This window comes from Gobio gobio (assembly GCF_949357685.1).
Source record: "Gobio gobio genome assembly, chromosome: 20".
Lineage (NCBI taxonomy): Eukaryota > Metazoa > Chordata > Actinopteri > Cypriniformes > Gobionidae > Gobio > Gobio gobio.
Genome location: NC_137113.1, coordinates 3826035 through 3843534, shown reverse-complemented (window position 1 = coordinate 3843534; position 17500 = coordinate 3826035). Strand labels below are relative to the sequence as shown.

Genomic DNA, 17500 nt, shown 5'->3' with positions numbered 1-17500 from the left:
TTTACCGTCCGCTCACACGCATGCACATGTGTTGTTCTAAACATGAAAGATTTGACATCTCGCAGAAGGATTTTAAATGAAAGGGTGGAGTGTGTGCAAATACCGATGTGTGTGTGTGTGTGTGTTGCATTACGTACATGCCTTAGTGTGTGTTGAGCTGGTTTTGCTGAAGGTTATGTCTGGAATGGGCATGTGCAAATACAATAGCAGATGATCCACATCACGTTTGGACTGAAGTGAGTGTGTTCTTGCGCGCATGTTTGAGAAGATAAAGGAGGCCGTTTAACAGTGTCTGGATTGTGGAAATGTAGAAATCTGGTCCCTTTCTCAGATCTGCAGACGCGTTATTGCATGCATGATCATATATCAGCATATTAGATGTGTATGAATCAATCTCACCAAAACCACCATCCTCAAAAATCCAAAATTTAAGTTTTAAAATCATGATTTTATGCTTTTTTTGACAATTATTGTTATGACAGTTAAGCATATTTTCCCTACGGAAAAAAATTCATAAGCATAATGGAAGAACTGTGAAGTACAAAGAGTTTTATTTGACTACAGTAAAACAATATGCACTTGTGTTGATGTTGGCAATGCTCAGGATAGCGTGCGACCACTTCTATCATTAAAGGAACACGACACTTTTTGTGAAAATAGGCTAATTTTCCGTCTCCTCTAGAGTTAAACAGTTGAGTTTGACCGTTTTCGAATCACAAAATCACAACTTTTCATTTTCCGTCGGTCTTGGTACACAACGTAACTACAGAAGAGTCAAGTTTTAAACAGGAAAAATATCAAAACTCATTTTTTGTGCGAGATGCTAACGGTCTAATCAGACTCAATGATCTATGCTAAGCTATGCTAAAAGTGCTACCGCCAGACCCGGAGATCGGCTGAATGGATCCGAAAACGGTAAAACTGAACGGTTTAACTCTAGAGGAGACGGAAAATGAGCCTATTTTTTTTTTTTTTTAAGTGCTGTGTTCCTTTAACAGAAAATAAATCAAATATTACATGAAAAACTTGCATAACATTTAGGATTTAAATTTTACAGGAAAACTAACAGGAATAAAATGAGTTTATAAAACATTTTTGTGAATTAAAATGAATTATAAATATTATAAGGAAAACTATTAATCTAATTTAATTTAAACTGTTAAATTAAATAAAAAAAACTACAATATAATAAGATTAAACTAAAGTAATAAAATGACTAAAACTGAAATAAAAAATTTAATTCAAACTAAATAATCAAAACATAAAAGTACTAAAACTTGAATTAAATTAAGTTTAAGAAATTATAAAAAAATAAAACTAATATTATAATAAGATATTATAAGTAATATTATTACCATATTGTATCTGGATATTTTGAGTTTTTTTGTAATTGTATTATCATGGTAACAACTTACAATAAGCTCTCATTTATTCATCTTTGTTAATGTTACTTAATAAAAATACAATTATTCATTGTTCATGTTAGTTCACAGTGCTTTAACTAACGTTAACGGGCAAGTTTTGATTTAAAAAATGTATTAGTAAATATCAAATTATGAAATGTTATGTAAAAATGTATTTGTAAATTAAATTAGGATTAATAAATGCTATTATTCATTGATAGTTCATGTTAATGTGAACAAATATAAACTTGTGTAAAGCGTATCAGTTATTTAATTATAATATATCATCATTTTACATTAAGTATGATTTGCATTACACAATATGGAGAAATATGTTAAATTGTCATGGAAATAATGTCACTGCTACGAATATTATAAGGAATAAAAATAAGATTAAACTGAAGTAACAAAATGACTAAAAATGATTAAATTTAAAACATAAAATGACTAAAACTGAAATTATAAAAATAAAAAACATAATAAATCTGTAATATTTTAATAAGATATTATACGTAATATTATTACCATAATGTATCTGGATATTTTGAGTTTTTTGTAATTATAATATATTATCATCTTTGTAATAGTTTACTATAAGCTCTGATTTATTAACATTAGTTCATGCATTAGCTAACAATGAACAATATATTTTTACAGTGTTTATTAATCTTTGTAAATGTTACTTAATAAAAATACAATTATTCATTTGTTTTGTTTTTTTGATTAATGTTAAAAACTGTATTAGTAAATTAAATTAAGATTAATAAATGCTTATTCATTGACTTATTCAACTAACGTTAACAAATTATTACTTATTGTAAACTTTATAATGTATATAATAATGCATAATTTTAGATTAAAGTGAAAGTGGTTTGCATTACTCTATGTAGGGGAAATATGTTAAATTGTCATGTAAATAATGTCATAAAAATATGAACAGTCCTAATATAGGCTTCAAAATCTAATTTTGTGGATGAAATATGGATGTTTTGTGAGATTTGTTCTGTGTTTTGGGGAAGTGAGTGTTTCTGGGATGGCTGATGCTCTCAGATGTGGGTTTTGCGAGAGCTCGGCTTGTGGTTGTGGATTTTCGGTGTGTTTTATCTTTCATCTGTTCTCTCAGTGGCTCTTTTCACTCGTTCTGGTTAAACGTTGTGTTTTGTTTCTCCTCCCTTGGTTTCTTTTCTTCCCCCTGTAGAAGGTAAGATCTGTGCTGTCTCTCTCTCTCTCTCTGTCTCTCTCTCTCTCTCTCTCTCTCTCTCTCTCTCTCTCTCTCTCTCTCTCTCTCTCTCTCTCTCTCTGGTGTGGCTCGCTTACATGTGGTGATCAGATTCAGAGTGACGACTGTGTGTGTGTGTGTGTGATGTTTAACTGAACGGAGTTGTTGACGCAGTTTGTTTAGATGATCTCACACGTTTGTCTTGCTTTTCTTTTCATAATCGCCATCACAGAAAACAAGAAACGCTTCCTTTTCCAGTGTTAAGTCTTTTTAAATGACATGATTGAGAATATCAGTTTTTTGTTGTTGTCTTTATTATGTTAATTTAATAATAGTTTAAAGGATTAGCTCACTTCAAAATGATCATTTCCTGACAGTTTCCTCACCCTCATCTCATCCAAGATGTTCATGTCTTTCTTTCTCCAGTGGAAATGAAGTTTTTTGAGGAAAACATTCCAGGATTTTTCACATAATGGACTTCAATGGGAACCAACGGTTGAAGATCCAAATCAATGAAATCAATTCAGAGGCTCTGACCGATCCCAGAGGAATAGAGTCTGATCTAGACTAACCATCAGACATTTTATAAAAAAAAAAACATTTAAATACTTTTTAACCTAAATTGCTCATCTTGCGCTGCTCTGCGACACCACAGATTGCGTCAGAAAGGTCACATGACGTAGGCGGAAGTGCGTAGCGAACGTGTGAAGACTAATACAAATGCCCTTTACAAAAAACACTCCATCTCCAGCTTCAAAATCGTCCGACATCGCTGTTTAACCTTGTTTTGCTGAAGGATGTATGTATTAGTCTTCACACGAGTGCTTTTTAAACATGGGGCGGCACTTCTGCATACATCACGTGACCTTTCAGACGGGATTACGCAATCCGTGGTGTCGCAGAGCAGCGCAAGATGAGCCATTTAGGTTAAAAAGTATATAATTTTGTCAGATGGTTAGTCTAGATCAGACTCTATTCCTCTGTGATCGGTCAGAGCCTCTGAAGCTCTTCCTCTGAAACTGCATTGATTTGGATCTTCAACCGTTGGTTCCCATTGAAGTCCATTATGTGCAGAAAAATCCTGGAATGTTTTCCTCAAAAAACTTCATTTCCACTGGAGAAAGAAAGACATGAACATCTTGGATGAGATCAGGGCGAGGAAACTATCAGGAAATGTTCATTTTGAAGTGAACTCATCCTTTATATAGCTAATATAAGCGAATGTAACCAAAATAGTTAAATCAATAAATTAAAAATAACATGAAATTAAACATTACATTTTTTTTCTTAGGATGCACAAATATAGAATTATTGAGAAATGACATGTACACTACCGTTCAAACATTTAGGCTCTGTAGGATTTGTATAAGTCTATCATGCTCACCAAAGCTGTGTCTATTTGATACAAAAAAAAGGAAAAATAATGAAAAATTATTATAATTTATATCACCTGTTCTCTATGTGAATATACAGTAAAGTGTAATTTATTCCTGTGATCAAAGCTGAATTTATCATCATTACTCCAGTCTTCAGTGTCACATGACCCTTCACTAATCATTCTCATATGAGGATTTGCTGCTCAAGACACATTTATGATTATTATTAATGCTGAAAATGGTTCATATTCATACTGTTTAAAAGTTGAAAAACAGCATTTATTTGAAATAGAAATCTTTTGTAACATTATAAAAATATCAATTTAGAGCATCTTTTGCATTAATTAATGCATTTTTTTTCTTTAAAAATATTATTATAATATTAAAATATAATTTATTTATATATATATATATATATATATATATAATATATAATGAATTTAATATAATATATAATCAATTTAATATACTATATAATTAATTTAATTATTATACTAAATAATAATTTATGTATACATAAACACTATTGGTGCTCCGATTGATCGGCAACCGATCTCGATCGGTCGATAATTGCTTTGGGATGATTGATCGGCGGTCTCCAAAAAGGCCGATCTCATGAACCGATCTCAGCTGACGACACGTAACCCCGCGCCTGCCGTGAGAGCGAGGGCATGATACGCAGCGACACCGTCTCATTCTCTTTCCGGCGCGGGTAAAATAATTATAATGCTGAAGGTGAGGTACAATTCATATTTCTATATTAAATAACTTACACAGTCATTTGAAAACTTTCTGTGGGACGTAAGTTCACAAACAGAATCACCGCGTGCGCGCTCTCTCTCTATCTCTCTCAAAATGCTCAAATGGCTTCACATCAGCACATCTGCACTAAAATCAGCTGCTCAGTTGACACAGGATTTGCCACTTTGCACAATCGAGGCAGTGTCGCATCGTCACTAAAGTTTATCATTTGCATTTATTTTTAAGTCTTGCCAGTGTTCAAACCGCTCAGCACTCGCGCGCACGGTCTGGAGACACACACACTGTTGCCAACAAATTTTCAGGGGAAGTTGCTAAAGGCAGATCGAGTTGTTGCTAAAAGTTGCTAAATTACGTTGTGACGTCATTGCGCTATGACGTCAATGCGTAATCGCAAGGCAAAACTACGGCATTATGTAATGCATAGATATTATTTGAAATGCTAATTTAGATTTGTTTGTAAAATAGATTAAAGCAATGTGTTAGTTAATATGTACGGATCGAGCCCCACACATGACGTGCAAGAAAAAAAAAAGTAAATTGTGCGCAAAATTTTACAAATTTGTTCCCTTGATTTGCTTAACAGTCCACACGATTTACTCATTTGTTCCCTCGATTTATAAATCGTGTGCACGATTTAGCCTACTAGTTTTTTCCTGCATGTCATATGCAGGGCTCCGTAAATATGCTACCTAAATGATTTTCTGGTTTTTACAGCGATTTCCACTTTCCAAAGCGATCTTAAGGAATTATGAATGAACCGCTTGGCCTATTGAGCTAGCTTCTACGTGTGTTGTTTGGATTGAAGTCACTTTCCAGAAGTTGCTAAAAGTTGCCAAATAAATTAAAAAAATTGCTAAATTTGTTGCTAGGTGCTTTTAGAAAAAAAAGTTGCTAAGGAAGTCTGAAAAGTTGCTAAATCTAGCAACAAAATTGCTAAGTTGGCAACACTGGAGACACACACACACACACACACACACACACACACACACACAGGCCATCTCACAAAAAGCTTGCGAGTACAAATTGCGCTGAAATGGTCAGATACACACAAATGTATGTACTAAATGACCGTCTTGACGAGTGTGTGCGTAAACCCCGTCGTGACTCGCGAGTGAACGTTTGTGCAACTGTAACCTGTAACTTTTTGGACGTTTAATAAAAGTTTTAACCCAAAATATAGTTTAGAGCCTCTCACACTGGAGAAGGAAGCAGAGGTTTGGGCCGCGCTGGACTCACCGATGGCTCTGTTTCATGTTTACTGATCTGTCCTGTGTGTGTGTGTGTGTGTGTTTAATCTTGACCTGCTCTGAGATCCTGTGTTCTGTCTGTCTGTGTTATAATAATCCTCTCTCAACACTGTGATGATAATAATACTCATTTCAAGCTCTAGTTATGTGAGAATGAAGTGCTAAATAACACCAGTTACATGAGCTGAGCAGCTTTGGTCATTTCCTGACCTCACACCATCTTCTCCACATCATTTCCTGTCTCTGCTCTTTACCTCTTATCTGATCGAAGCTGTTTATCTGATCTCCCACTGCCCGAAATCTGAGAGCGGAAAACCACCTGAGACCGGTTTCAGATGTTTTTTAAGGCGGGTATGATCTATAAATATGTTTAAAACTAAAAGAAGAAGACCCTATAAATAGAGCATAAACAGGCCAGGTTTGAGAAGCAGCTGGTCTGATCACTGACCGCATGTGCTGAGCTGTTCATGTGTGTGTGTGAGTGTGTGTGGGGGCATGTTTTTGTGAAATATCAGGACACAAATGTGTATAATGACATGGGTATGACACTGGTATGACAAAAAGAGGGTGAAATATGAGGACGTTCCCCATGTCCTCACTTTTCAAAATGCTTATAAATCACAGAACAAGGTTTTTTTCACAGAAAGTGAACTGCACAGTCTCCTGTGATGGGGTAGGTTTAGGGGCAGGGGCAGTGTGTGTGTGTGTGTGTGTGTGTGTGATGGGGTAGGTTTAGGGGCAGGGGCAGTGTGTGTGTGTGTGTGTGTGTGTGTGTGTGTGTGTGTGTGTGTGTGTGATGGGGTAGGTTTAGGGGCAGGGGCAGTGTGTGTGTGTGTGTGTGTGTGTGTGTGTGTGTGTGTGTGTGTGTGTGTGTGTGTGTGTGTGTGTGTGTGTGTGTGTGTGTGTGTGTGTGTGTGTGTGTGTGTGTGTGTGTGTGTGTGTGTGTGTGTGTGTGTGTGTGTGTGTGTGTGTGTGTGTGTGTGTGTGTGTGTGTGTGTGTGTGTGTGTGTGTGTGTGTGTGTGTGTGTGTGTGTGTGTGTGTGTGTGTGTGTGTGTGTGTGTGTGTGTGTGTGTGTGTGTGTGTGATGGGGTAGGTTTAGGGGCAGTGTAAGGGGATAGAAAATACGGTTTGTACGGTATAAAAAACATTACGCCTATGGAATGTCCTCACATTTCACAAAAACAAGTGTGTGTGTGTGTGTGTGTGCGTGCGCGTGTGCGCGCGCGCGTTTGGCAGGAACTGTGAGGTTTGTGGGTTTTAGTCTGACATGCAAAAGTGTTTGTCTCTGAGGACGTCATGTGATGCTTTTGATCTGGACAGAACAAAGTGTTGCACCTTCAGCCTCAATAGCACTGAATAAATCACACTCAATCATGTGTTTAATTAAATATTGTGAGTGTGAGTGTGAGTGTGAGTGTGAGTGTGAGTGTGAGTGTGAGTGTGAGTGTGAGTGTGAGTGTGAGTGTGAGTGTGAGTGTGAGTGTGAGTGTGAGTGTGAGTGTGAGTGTGAGTGTGAGTGTGAGTGTGAGCAGTGATGCCAGTAACGCGTTACTCTAATCTGACTACTTTTTTCCAGTAACGAGTAATCTAAAGCATTACTATTTCCAAACCAGTAATCAGATTAAAGTAACTTATCCAAGTCACTGTGCGTTACTATTTTTGTCATTTTCCTTAGTAAAAATATATATTTTTATTTTTGCTTTCTTGTTGAGTCTCAGCAGGGTTTTCCTGCATAGAGAATTACGAGGCGGCCGCTCCGTCTGTCGACAAAACTCAAGACAGGCAGACACTTGCTCAGATTAGGCATGTTGTGATAATTAAATAATCATCAGAAATATATATTGTCACGTTATCCTTCAGCAATCATTATTAGTATATTATGATTTGCTAGTAGCCTACAAAGTCATCTAAAGCCATTCCATAGCTGAATGTGTTTCCTCTGCTGTAGCTCAATCATTCTCCGTTCAGCAAAACTGCGCGTCGCGTTCGGTTCCAGTCAGCTGCACGGTAAAGCTCACTCCATATGATATATTCCCGTTATAATACTTGATATGTTGATAAAATGATGTATCTTCCTGGAGTTTATCTAGCGGTTTCTGAAAGATGTTGTGCGCTACCCAGGTGACAACACAAGGACTATTAATTAGCATCACACGCACAATAACCGGAATTTAAAACTGTGAAGAAACAAATAATCAGTGAATGTTTGGACCGATATAGGCTACATAGTAGACTAGGATTTGTGGGCTCAACGCTCATCTTCTCTTTATGCCGTGAACTTTTCAATGTGCACTCGCTGTGCTGCACTGCACACACTGATTCCATGTTGCTTTAAAGGGGTGGTAAAACACATTCTTTTGAAGGCTTGATTGTGTTTGTGGGGTGCACTGTAACATGTGTTCATGCTTCGTTTAAAAAAAAAAAAGCATTATTTTTCATATATTTGACCTTTATTCTACACTGCTCTGTCCCTCCTTGTAAAACGGTCTGATGGTTTCCGGGTTGTATGAAGCCAGTCCCTCAAAAATACGCAGTGGGCTCTGATTGGTTAGCTGGCCCAGTGTGTTGTGATTCGCTAACCGCAGTGCACGTTTGTCGGAAACGTCACGCCCCTTTACCTGGAGGCTGTGCTTTGGTCAGTATTAGAAACAATGGCGTCAATAAAACCATACCAATCTGAGCCCGAATCAGACCCAGAACATTTTAGTGAAGATGATCGAGCAGAACCTGCTCAGTCCTCAAGAGTAAAGACTGCGGATCTATAATGATCGCTACTGAATGGCACTTTTGTATTTTTAGAACGATTATAGCCAAATATCTGTCGCAAGAACTATTAACCCAAAACGAACACTAAACACTGGCTTTAACTAGTAAGTTAGCCAAATCACACACAGAACCATGTTTAGCATGCCTGTAGATAAACAATACATAAAAGCTCTAATCAAAGAATCATTTACACTAATGTCAGGTTCGCTGTTGAGATTTTAACGTTAGTGTTTGTAACGATATGTGTTCGTCGGATAACGTTAAGTATGAATGAGCATTTAACAGACTGGTTTGCAGAACAGTGTTGTCATCTGTTTACTTCCTTGCTACAACCTATTACAGGAAAACACATAGATGAAAAATAAATCAGACTTACAGGTTGTGGCCCGTGAACAGCTTCTGTTTGTAAATCCAGCTTTCAGGACAAGCCGTTGTGCATATCCTGCATTGAACTCGCGAACATTGTGGAAGTTTTCCTCCGTGAGATGTGCAGCGGGAGCCGAGCGCGCCTGTTTCCCTCTGTCTCATACACACATGTGCATAACATGCTGTATGTTAAACGCTCTGCAACGCACCCCCGTCCCACAAGGAAGGCTGAACAAAGCAAGTACCCCAGACCTGCAATCCGGATGAAAATAACAGCGTTTCGTCGGCATTGCAGCAACACCACTCCAGCCTAACTATACCACAACAGCGCCGCGATACAAAATGGCCTCACCCCCCCTATTTAATATTCTCGGAGGAGGGGTTTATGTAAATATTGAGCCTGGTGATGTCACCAACCCTGGAGGAATGTGTAGTAGTCCCTAGCGGCCGTTTGCTGTAGTTCTTAGAAACTGATTTCTTTAAAAGCAAATATCTCCCTTTGCTTTAAACTTTGAACGTTGTAACTTTGCAGATGTTGTTTATGCTCAAGCAGCAACATTACACGTTAGCTAAAGTTAGAATAGTCAAATCGTGGTTTACCACCCCTTTAAGTGCATCATTCTGCACCCGGGATGCACATAAGCGCTTTGTTGCCGCTCTGTTTTGAAGCGTTTCATATATTTTCATAGTTTTGTGCACTTAAATATTATTAAAAAATATATTGTTCTCATGTGTCGATCATATTATTGTTGTCCCTTTACAGAGCTGCACATAAGGTTTACAATAAACTATAAATCCTGTAATTGTATATTATTTGTGTAGGCCCATATAATTATTTACATTCATATATAAATATAAATTAAAAAATTAAATATAAATTGTTTTTCATAAATGTATTTAATAAGAACACAAAGTAATTTGTACCTTTTCATTAACATGTTTAGATTTTATAAAATTAGTCAAAATATTTTTTTGGAGATACAATTTCAGGAGATACATTGTTGACGTTACTGTTAAAAAATCACTTCCAATAAAGTGTTGGCAAAAACGGTTGTCATTTTTATGTTGAGGCTGCAGAGGTGTTGTCGGCAACTGATGAATGTAACTAAAGTAACTTGTAATCTAACTTAGTTACTTTACAGATTACTTGATTTTAAAAGTAACTAAGTTACTTTTTCAAAGTAACTGTGGCAACACTGAGTGTGAGTGTGTGTGTGTGTGTGTGTGTGTGTGTGTGTGTGTGTGTATGTGCGTGTGCTTGTGGTTTATGAGGACACACGTGAAATATGACATGGGTATTACAACGTAAACATGGTTAATGAGGACACTTCCTGACATTTCCTTTTTTGAAAGGTTTAGGGGTAGTGTGAGTGCGCGCGTGTGTGTGTGTGTGTGTGTGTGTGTGTGTGTGTGTGTGATGGGTAGGTTTAGGGGTAGTGTGTGTGTGTGTGTGTGTGAGATTGGTAGGTTTAGGGGTATTGTGTGTGTGTGTCTGTCAGATGGGTAGGTTTAGGGGTTGTGTGTGTGTGTGTGTGTGTGTGTGTGTGTGTGTGTGTGTGTGTGTGTGTGTGTGTGTGTGTGTGTGTGTGTGTGTGTGTGTGTGTGTGTGTGTGTGTGTGTGTGTGTGTGTGTGTGTGTGTGTGTGTGTGTGTGTGTGTGTGTGTGTGTGTGTGTGTGTGTGTGTGTGTGTGTGTGTGTGTGTGTGTGTGTGTGTGTGTGTGTGTGTGTGTGTGTGTGTGTGTGTGTGTGTGTGTGTGTGTGTGTGTGAGAGATGGGTAGGTTTAGTGGTAGTGTGAGTGTGTGTGTGTGTGTGTTTGTGTGAGATGGGTAGGTTTAGGGGCAGGGGCAGTGTAAAGGGATAGAAAATACGGTTTGTATGGTATAAAAATGACGCCTATGGAATGTCCTCACATTTCACAAAAACAAACTTGTGTGTGTGTGTGTGACAGTGAGTGTGATGACATACTGTGTGTGTGTGTGTGTGTGTGTGTGTGTGTGATGGGCAGGTTTAGGGGTATGGTGTGTGTGTGTGGGATGACACACTGTGTGTGTGTGTGTGTGTGTGTGTGTGTGTGTGTGTGTGTGTGTGATGGGTAGGTTTAGGGGTATTGTGTGTGCGCGCGCGTGTGTGTGTGTCTGTGTGTGATGATAAACTGTGCGTGTGCAAGTGTTTGTGTGTGTGTGTGTGAGACTGAGTCAGCTTTAGGAAACAGCAGCTGATGACTCTTAACCAAAAAAGGGCATATACTACACACACACTCTCTCTCTCTCTCTCTCTCTCTCTCTCTCTCTCTCTCTCTCTCTCTCTCTCTCTCTCTCTCTCTCTCTCTCTCTGTCTCTCTGTCTGTCTCTCTCTCTCTCTCTCTCTCTCTCACACTCACTCTCTTTTTAATTTATTTTTAATTTGAATTGTATTAAAGTAATTTACTATTATAATTTAGCATATAATATTTTTATTTATGTAATTACTGGTTGATACAGTGTGTGTGTGTGTGTGTATATATATATATATTAGTATTTGAGGAAATTTATGACTTCATATGTATAATAAATAAAAATATAAGGCTCTTGGCACTGGCTCTTGGCAATCCTCCATCGTCTTCATGCTAAGGATCAGTAAAGCACATCTTTATGACAAAAATGTAATTATTTGTGATCTGAGTGACTCACATGCTCAAAAAACAGATATTGGATTGACTTCCACATATTCAAAACAAGCAGCCGAACTCCTCCACACACACACACACACACACACACACACACACACACACACACGATACAGAGACATGACATCATCAGTGAGAGTCCAGCAGGCTCACAGGACGTCCCGATGTGAGATTTGATGTGTTTGATGCAGGATTGTGTGTTTTATTTTGTGTTGTTTGCAGGACACAGAGGCCATGAAGAGAGCGCTGGCTCTGATCGACTCCAAAATGGGCCAGGCCAAGAACTGGCTCCGAGACCCGCACGGCCAGCCAGGTGTGATTCTGATCAGATAAACAGATGTTGAAAGATGGATGTGTGCTGATGTTGTGCGGTTGCAGGTGACCCGGGCGAGCAGGCCATTCGGCAGATCCTGGACGAGGCGGGTAAAGTTGGCGAACTCTGCGCTGGGAAAGAGAGACGGGACATTATGGGAACGGCCAAAACGCTTGGACAGCTCACCGAGCAGGTGTCCGAGCTGCGGGCCAGGTATGTCGACCCATTGGCAGGATGAGTCTGAACCCCAGGGCCCGCTGCATAAACAGCCTCTGTGTTAAAGGTGCAGTGTGTGATTTCTGAGAATCCTTGTTGAACCCAAACAGACACGCCCATTCCTTCATTGCTCCGCCCCTGAAATGCTCACTCCCACTTGCTCACTCTCTCTCCTCCCCTATCCTGAGTAGACACGCCCCCTGCTGTTGATTGGCTCACTCTCTCTCCTCCCCTATCCTGAGTAGACACGCCCCCTACTGTTGATTGGCTCACTCTCTCCTCCACCATCATGAGTAGACACGCCCCCTACTGTTGATTGGCTCACTCTCTCCTCCACCATCATGAGTAGACACGCCCCCTACTGTTGATTGGCTCACTCTCTCCTCCCCCATCATGAGTGGAAACGCCCCCTACTGTTGATTGGCTCACTCTCTCCTCCCCCATCATGAGTAGACACGCCCCCTACTGTTGATTGGCTCACTCTCTCATGCCCCATCATGAGTGGAAACGCACCCCTACTGTTGATTGGCTCACTCTCTCATGCCCCATCATGAGTAGACACGCCCCCTACTGTTGATTGGCTCACTCTCTCTACTCCCCCATCATGAGTAGACACGCCCCCTACTGTTGATTGGCTCACTCTCTCCTCCCCCATCATGAGTAGACACGCCCCCTACTGTTGATTGGCTCGCTCTCTCCTCCCCCATCATGAGTGGAAACGCCCCCTACTGTTGATTGGCTCACTCTCTCCTCCCCCATCATGAGTAGACACGCCCCCTACTGTTGATTGGCTCAATCTCTCCTCCCCCATCATGAGTGGAAACGCCCCCTACTGTTGATTGGCTCACTCTCTCCTCCCCCATCATGAGTGGAAACGCACCCCTGCTGCTGATTGGCTCACTCTCTCTACTCCCCCATCATGAGTAGACACGCCCCCATCATGAGTAGACACGCCCCCTACTGTTGATTGGCTCACTCTCTCCTCCCCCATCATAAGTGGAAACGCCCCCTACTGTTGATTGGCTCACTCTCTCCTCCCCCATCATGAGTGGAAACGCCCCCTACTGTTGATTGGCTCACTCTCTCCTCCCCCATCATGAGTGGAAACGCCCCCTACTGTTGATTGGCTCACTCTCTCCTCCCCCATCATGAGTGGAAACGCCCCCTACTGTTGATTGGCTTACTCTCTCCTCCCCCATCATGAGTGGAAACGCACCCCTGCTGCTGATTGGCTCACTCTCTCTCCTCCCCCCTATCATGAGTAGACACGCCCCCACTGCTGATTGGCTCACTCTCCTCCCCTATCATGAGTAGACACGCCCCCACTGCTGATTGGCTCACTCTCCTCCCCTATCATGAGTAGACACGCCCCCACTGCTAATTGGCTCACTCTCCTCCCCTATCATGAGTAGACACGCCTCCACTGCTGATTGGCTCACTCTCTCCTCCCCCATCTTGAGTGGAAACGCCCCCTACTGCTGATTGGCTACAAGTTTGTTGTTGTGCTCGGTCCGATCCACTTTCAACAACGTTTTTCAGAAATCACTTACTGCACTTTTAAAGGGTTAGTTTGCCCAAAAATGAAAGTTCCGTCATCATTTCATTCATTAAATCATTTACAATGAAATATTTTTTTCATTAAAATTTTTAAAAACTTTTTAGTTTTTTATCAAAAATAATATTGAAAATATTTGTTTAAATATTATCAAAAATATAATGAAACATATTTGCATTAAACTTTTTTGTTTATCAAAGTGTATTCTAATAAAAATATTACAAATAATTAATATATTAAATTATATTTTAATTATATTAAAAATTATTTTTATCAAAAGTATTGAAAATATTTGTTTAAATATTATCACACATTTATAAACATTTACATTTCAGTTTTATTTTGTTCATCAAAGTATATGTTGATCAAAATAATATTAAAATGTTCATAAATATTTATATTTAAATATTTATTAACAAAATTAATTTAAAAGTTTAATAATAATAAATTTTTATGTTAAAATATTTCATTTATCAGAGATAGTATTAAAGGTATGTAAGTCTAAATATTTTAAATTAAAAATATTTAAATATTTGTTGTTATTATTATACTATTACATTGATTAAATAAATATTATGAAACATACATATTTTGTTTATCAAAGTGTATTTTAACCAAAATAATATTACAAATATTTAATATATTAAATTATATTTTAATTATATCAGAATGACTTTTTTTAAAAATCAAAAATATAAAAAATATTTGCCAAATATTATCAAAAATATTATAAACATGTACATTTCAGTTTTATTTTGTTTATCAAAGTATATTTTAATCAAAATAATATTTATAAATATAAATAAAATATTTATTAACAAAATTAAAAAGTTTAATAATAAAAAATATTTACGTTAACATATTTTGTTTGTCTAAAATATTTTTATAAAACATATTATATAATAGTAATACAAATATTTAAATATTATATGTCCCATTAGTGCTGTAGAAGGGATGACTGCAGTACCATCCTCATCTGTTTTCTTGAAATTTGTTGGCATGAACTTGATCATATGGGGCGTGTGAAGTTTTGTTAGTCGTGTTTAATCTGTGTGTCCTGCGCAGGGGTCAGGGAGCGAGTCCAGTGGCCATGCAGAAAGCCCAGCAGGTGTCTCAGGGTCTGGATGTCCTGACGGGGAAAGTGGAAAACGCGGCGCGTAAATTGGAGGCCATGACCGGCTCGAAACAAGCCATCGCCAAGAGAATCGACGCCGCTCAGGTGAGTGTGTTGCTTCAGGGCGGACGTCCTGATTGGCTGAATCACACTCCTGTCTAAGCAGTGCCCTTTGTGTTTTGTGGACCACAGAGCTGGCTGGCCGACCCTCACGGAGGTCCGGAGGGAGAGGAGAACATCAGGGGTCTTCTGGGAGAATCCAGGAAGATCGCGGATCTCTGTGATGATCCCAAAGAGCGAGAGGACATCCTGAGGAACATGGGCGAGATCGCAGCTCTCACCGCAAAACTCTCCGAGCTCAAGAGAGCGTATGTAACCTCTCTCAACATCTTGACTTTGACTTGAAGGCTTTGTGGGGATTCTTGGCTGGAATCTTTGGAATATTATCGTGATGTTCCATTGCTGCCCACATGAGGAATCCTGCTTTCCCATTGTTTGACTGTTGACTGTCTGACGGTTGCTAAGCAACGGCTGTTCACATTGTGTGTGTATATTAGAGTCAGATGAGCTGCTTGAATATAATGTACTTAATATTTATTTTATTTGTTAAATTTATTTATTAAAATATATTTATTTAAGTATAATACATTTAAAATTATTGTTAATAATGATTAAATAAATAATTTAATTATTGTTAATAATTATTAAATAAATAATTTAATTATTGTTAATAATTATTAAATAAATAATTTAATTATTGTTAATAATTATTAATTAAATAATTTAATTATTGTTAATAATTATTAAGTAAATAATTTAATTATTGTTAATAATTATTAAATAAGTATTTACATTTACATTTTTATAAGTATTAGTTTAAATATTTTTATCAAAATAATATTTTTTTTTTTTTACATTGTATGTGTTTAAATATTTTTTGTCAAAATTAATATTGAAGTGTATACATTTATTTTTCTCAACAAAAATAATATTATTGGTATTTACATTTTAAATGTGCTTATCAAAAAAGTTTAAATGTTATATAATATTTTTTTAAATATTAAGAACTACATTAACTTATTATTATTATTATTATGATTAAATTCTGCTTTTTTATTAGTTTACAGTACAATACTATTATTACTACAGTAATACATTTTTTTGTTGATGTTTTTTAACCATTTAATAAAATAAAATAAATATTTATTCATATATAATGTGAGAGTTTTCTATTCTGTTCAAATATATTTAAATTAGGACTGTCAAAAGATTAATTGCGATTAATCGCATCCAAAATAAAAGTTTGTGTTTACATAATATATGTGTGTGTGTACTCTGTTAATTATTATTTATATATAAAAACATACACAAGCATGTATATATTTAAGAAAAAATATTATTTTTATATATAAAACATTTATATTTATATATATTATAGATTATATAAATGTATATACAGTATATACATGCAAATATTTCTTAAATATATACATGAATGTGTGTGTATTTATATATTAATAATAATTAACAGTGTACACACACACATATATTATGTAATCACAAACTTTTAGTTTGGATGCGATTAATCGTGATTAATCTTTTGACAGCCCTAATTTAAATCATATATGATTTTTAAATATATTTTATATATGTATATAATATATATAATACATATATAATATTTATTTGTTTATTTATTTATTTATTTTTTACAGAATAGAAAAATTATATAACACATGTAGGGTCTACATTATTTTTAATATTTTTCCACACACCCAGAGACTAGGTAGACTGCTTGAGCGAGGCTTTAGTGGAAGGGCATTGTGCTTGAGCTGCTCCAGAATGAAGCCCCTTCAGCTGTAAACGCTCCTTCTGTTCTCCCTGCTGTGTGTTCAGAGGTAAGGGCGACACCCCTGAGGCTCGAGCGCTGGCCAAGCAGATCGCCACAGCGCTGCAGAATCTACAGTCCAAAACCAGCAAAGCCGTGGCCAACACTCGGCCGGCCAAAGCAGCCGTCCACCTGGAGGGCAAGATCGAGCAGGCTCAGAGGTGGATCGACAACCCCACGCTGGACGACAGCGGAGTCGGTGCGTCTCTCATAGGGCTTCAAAATTACCCTGCACCCATTATGCCCTTTGTCAAAGTATTGTTGATTATCTCCTCATATTCTCCAGTTTTGCAGCTCCTCTCTTCCCAGTAACGCTCTGTTTAGTTCCTGTCTCTATGAAGCCCCGCCTTCTGACAAGCACACTGTGCTCTGATTGGTCAGCTGGAGCAGTGTATTGTGCAAAGTCCCGCCCCTTACCATAACCGCCAGTTTCAATCATAGGCTGTAAAAAAATATGTAGTGTCCGTGACGTCACCCATAGGATCTGAAGAGCAGTTTTAGTCGGGTCGAGCTGGTCGTCGCCATCTTGTCAGCTCATCACTCCCGGATAACAGAAAATGGGCAAAGAGGCGGGACGTGGGCGGAGCTGAGGTGATGACTAACAGACA

General features: G+C 37.8%; 1 protein-coding gene across 1 annotated transcript in view; it reads left to right on the top strand.

The window, feature by feature from the left end:
- The window catches only part of vclb (vinculin b), a 66908-nt gene that overhangs the window by 26644 nt on the left and 22764 nt on the right, over positions 1-17500 (top strand). The window contains exons 7-11 of the mRNA XM_079801369.1: positions 12029-12119; positions 12185-12332; positions 14956-15109; positions 15197-15372; positions 16901-17091. Coding sequence (XP_079657495.1) covers positions 12029-12119; positions 12185-12332; positions 14956-15109; positions 15197-15372; positions 16901-17091 — 760 coding nt within the window. The remainder of the gene's footprint in view (positions 1-12028; positions 12120-12184; positions 12333-14955; positions 15110-15196; positions 15373-16900; positions 17092-17500) is intronic.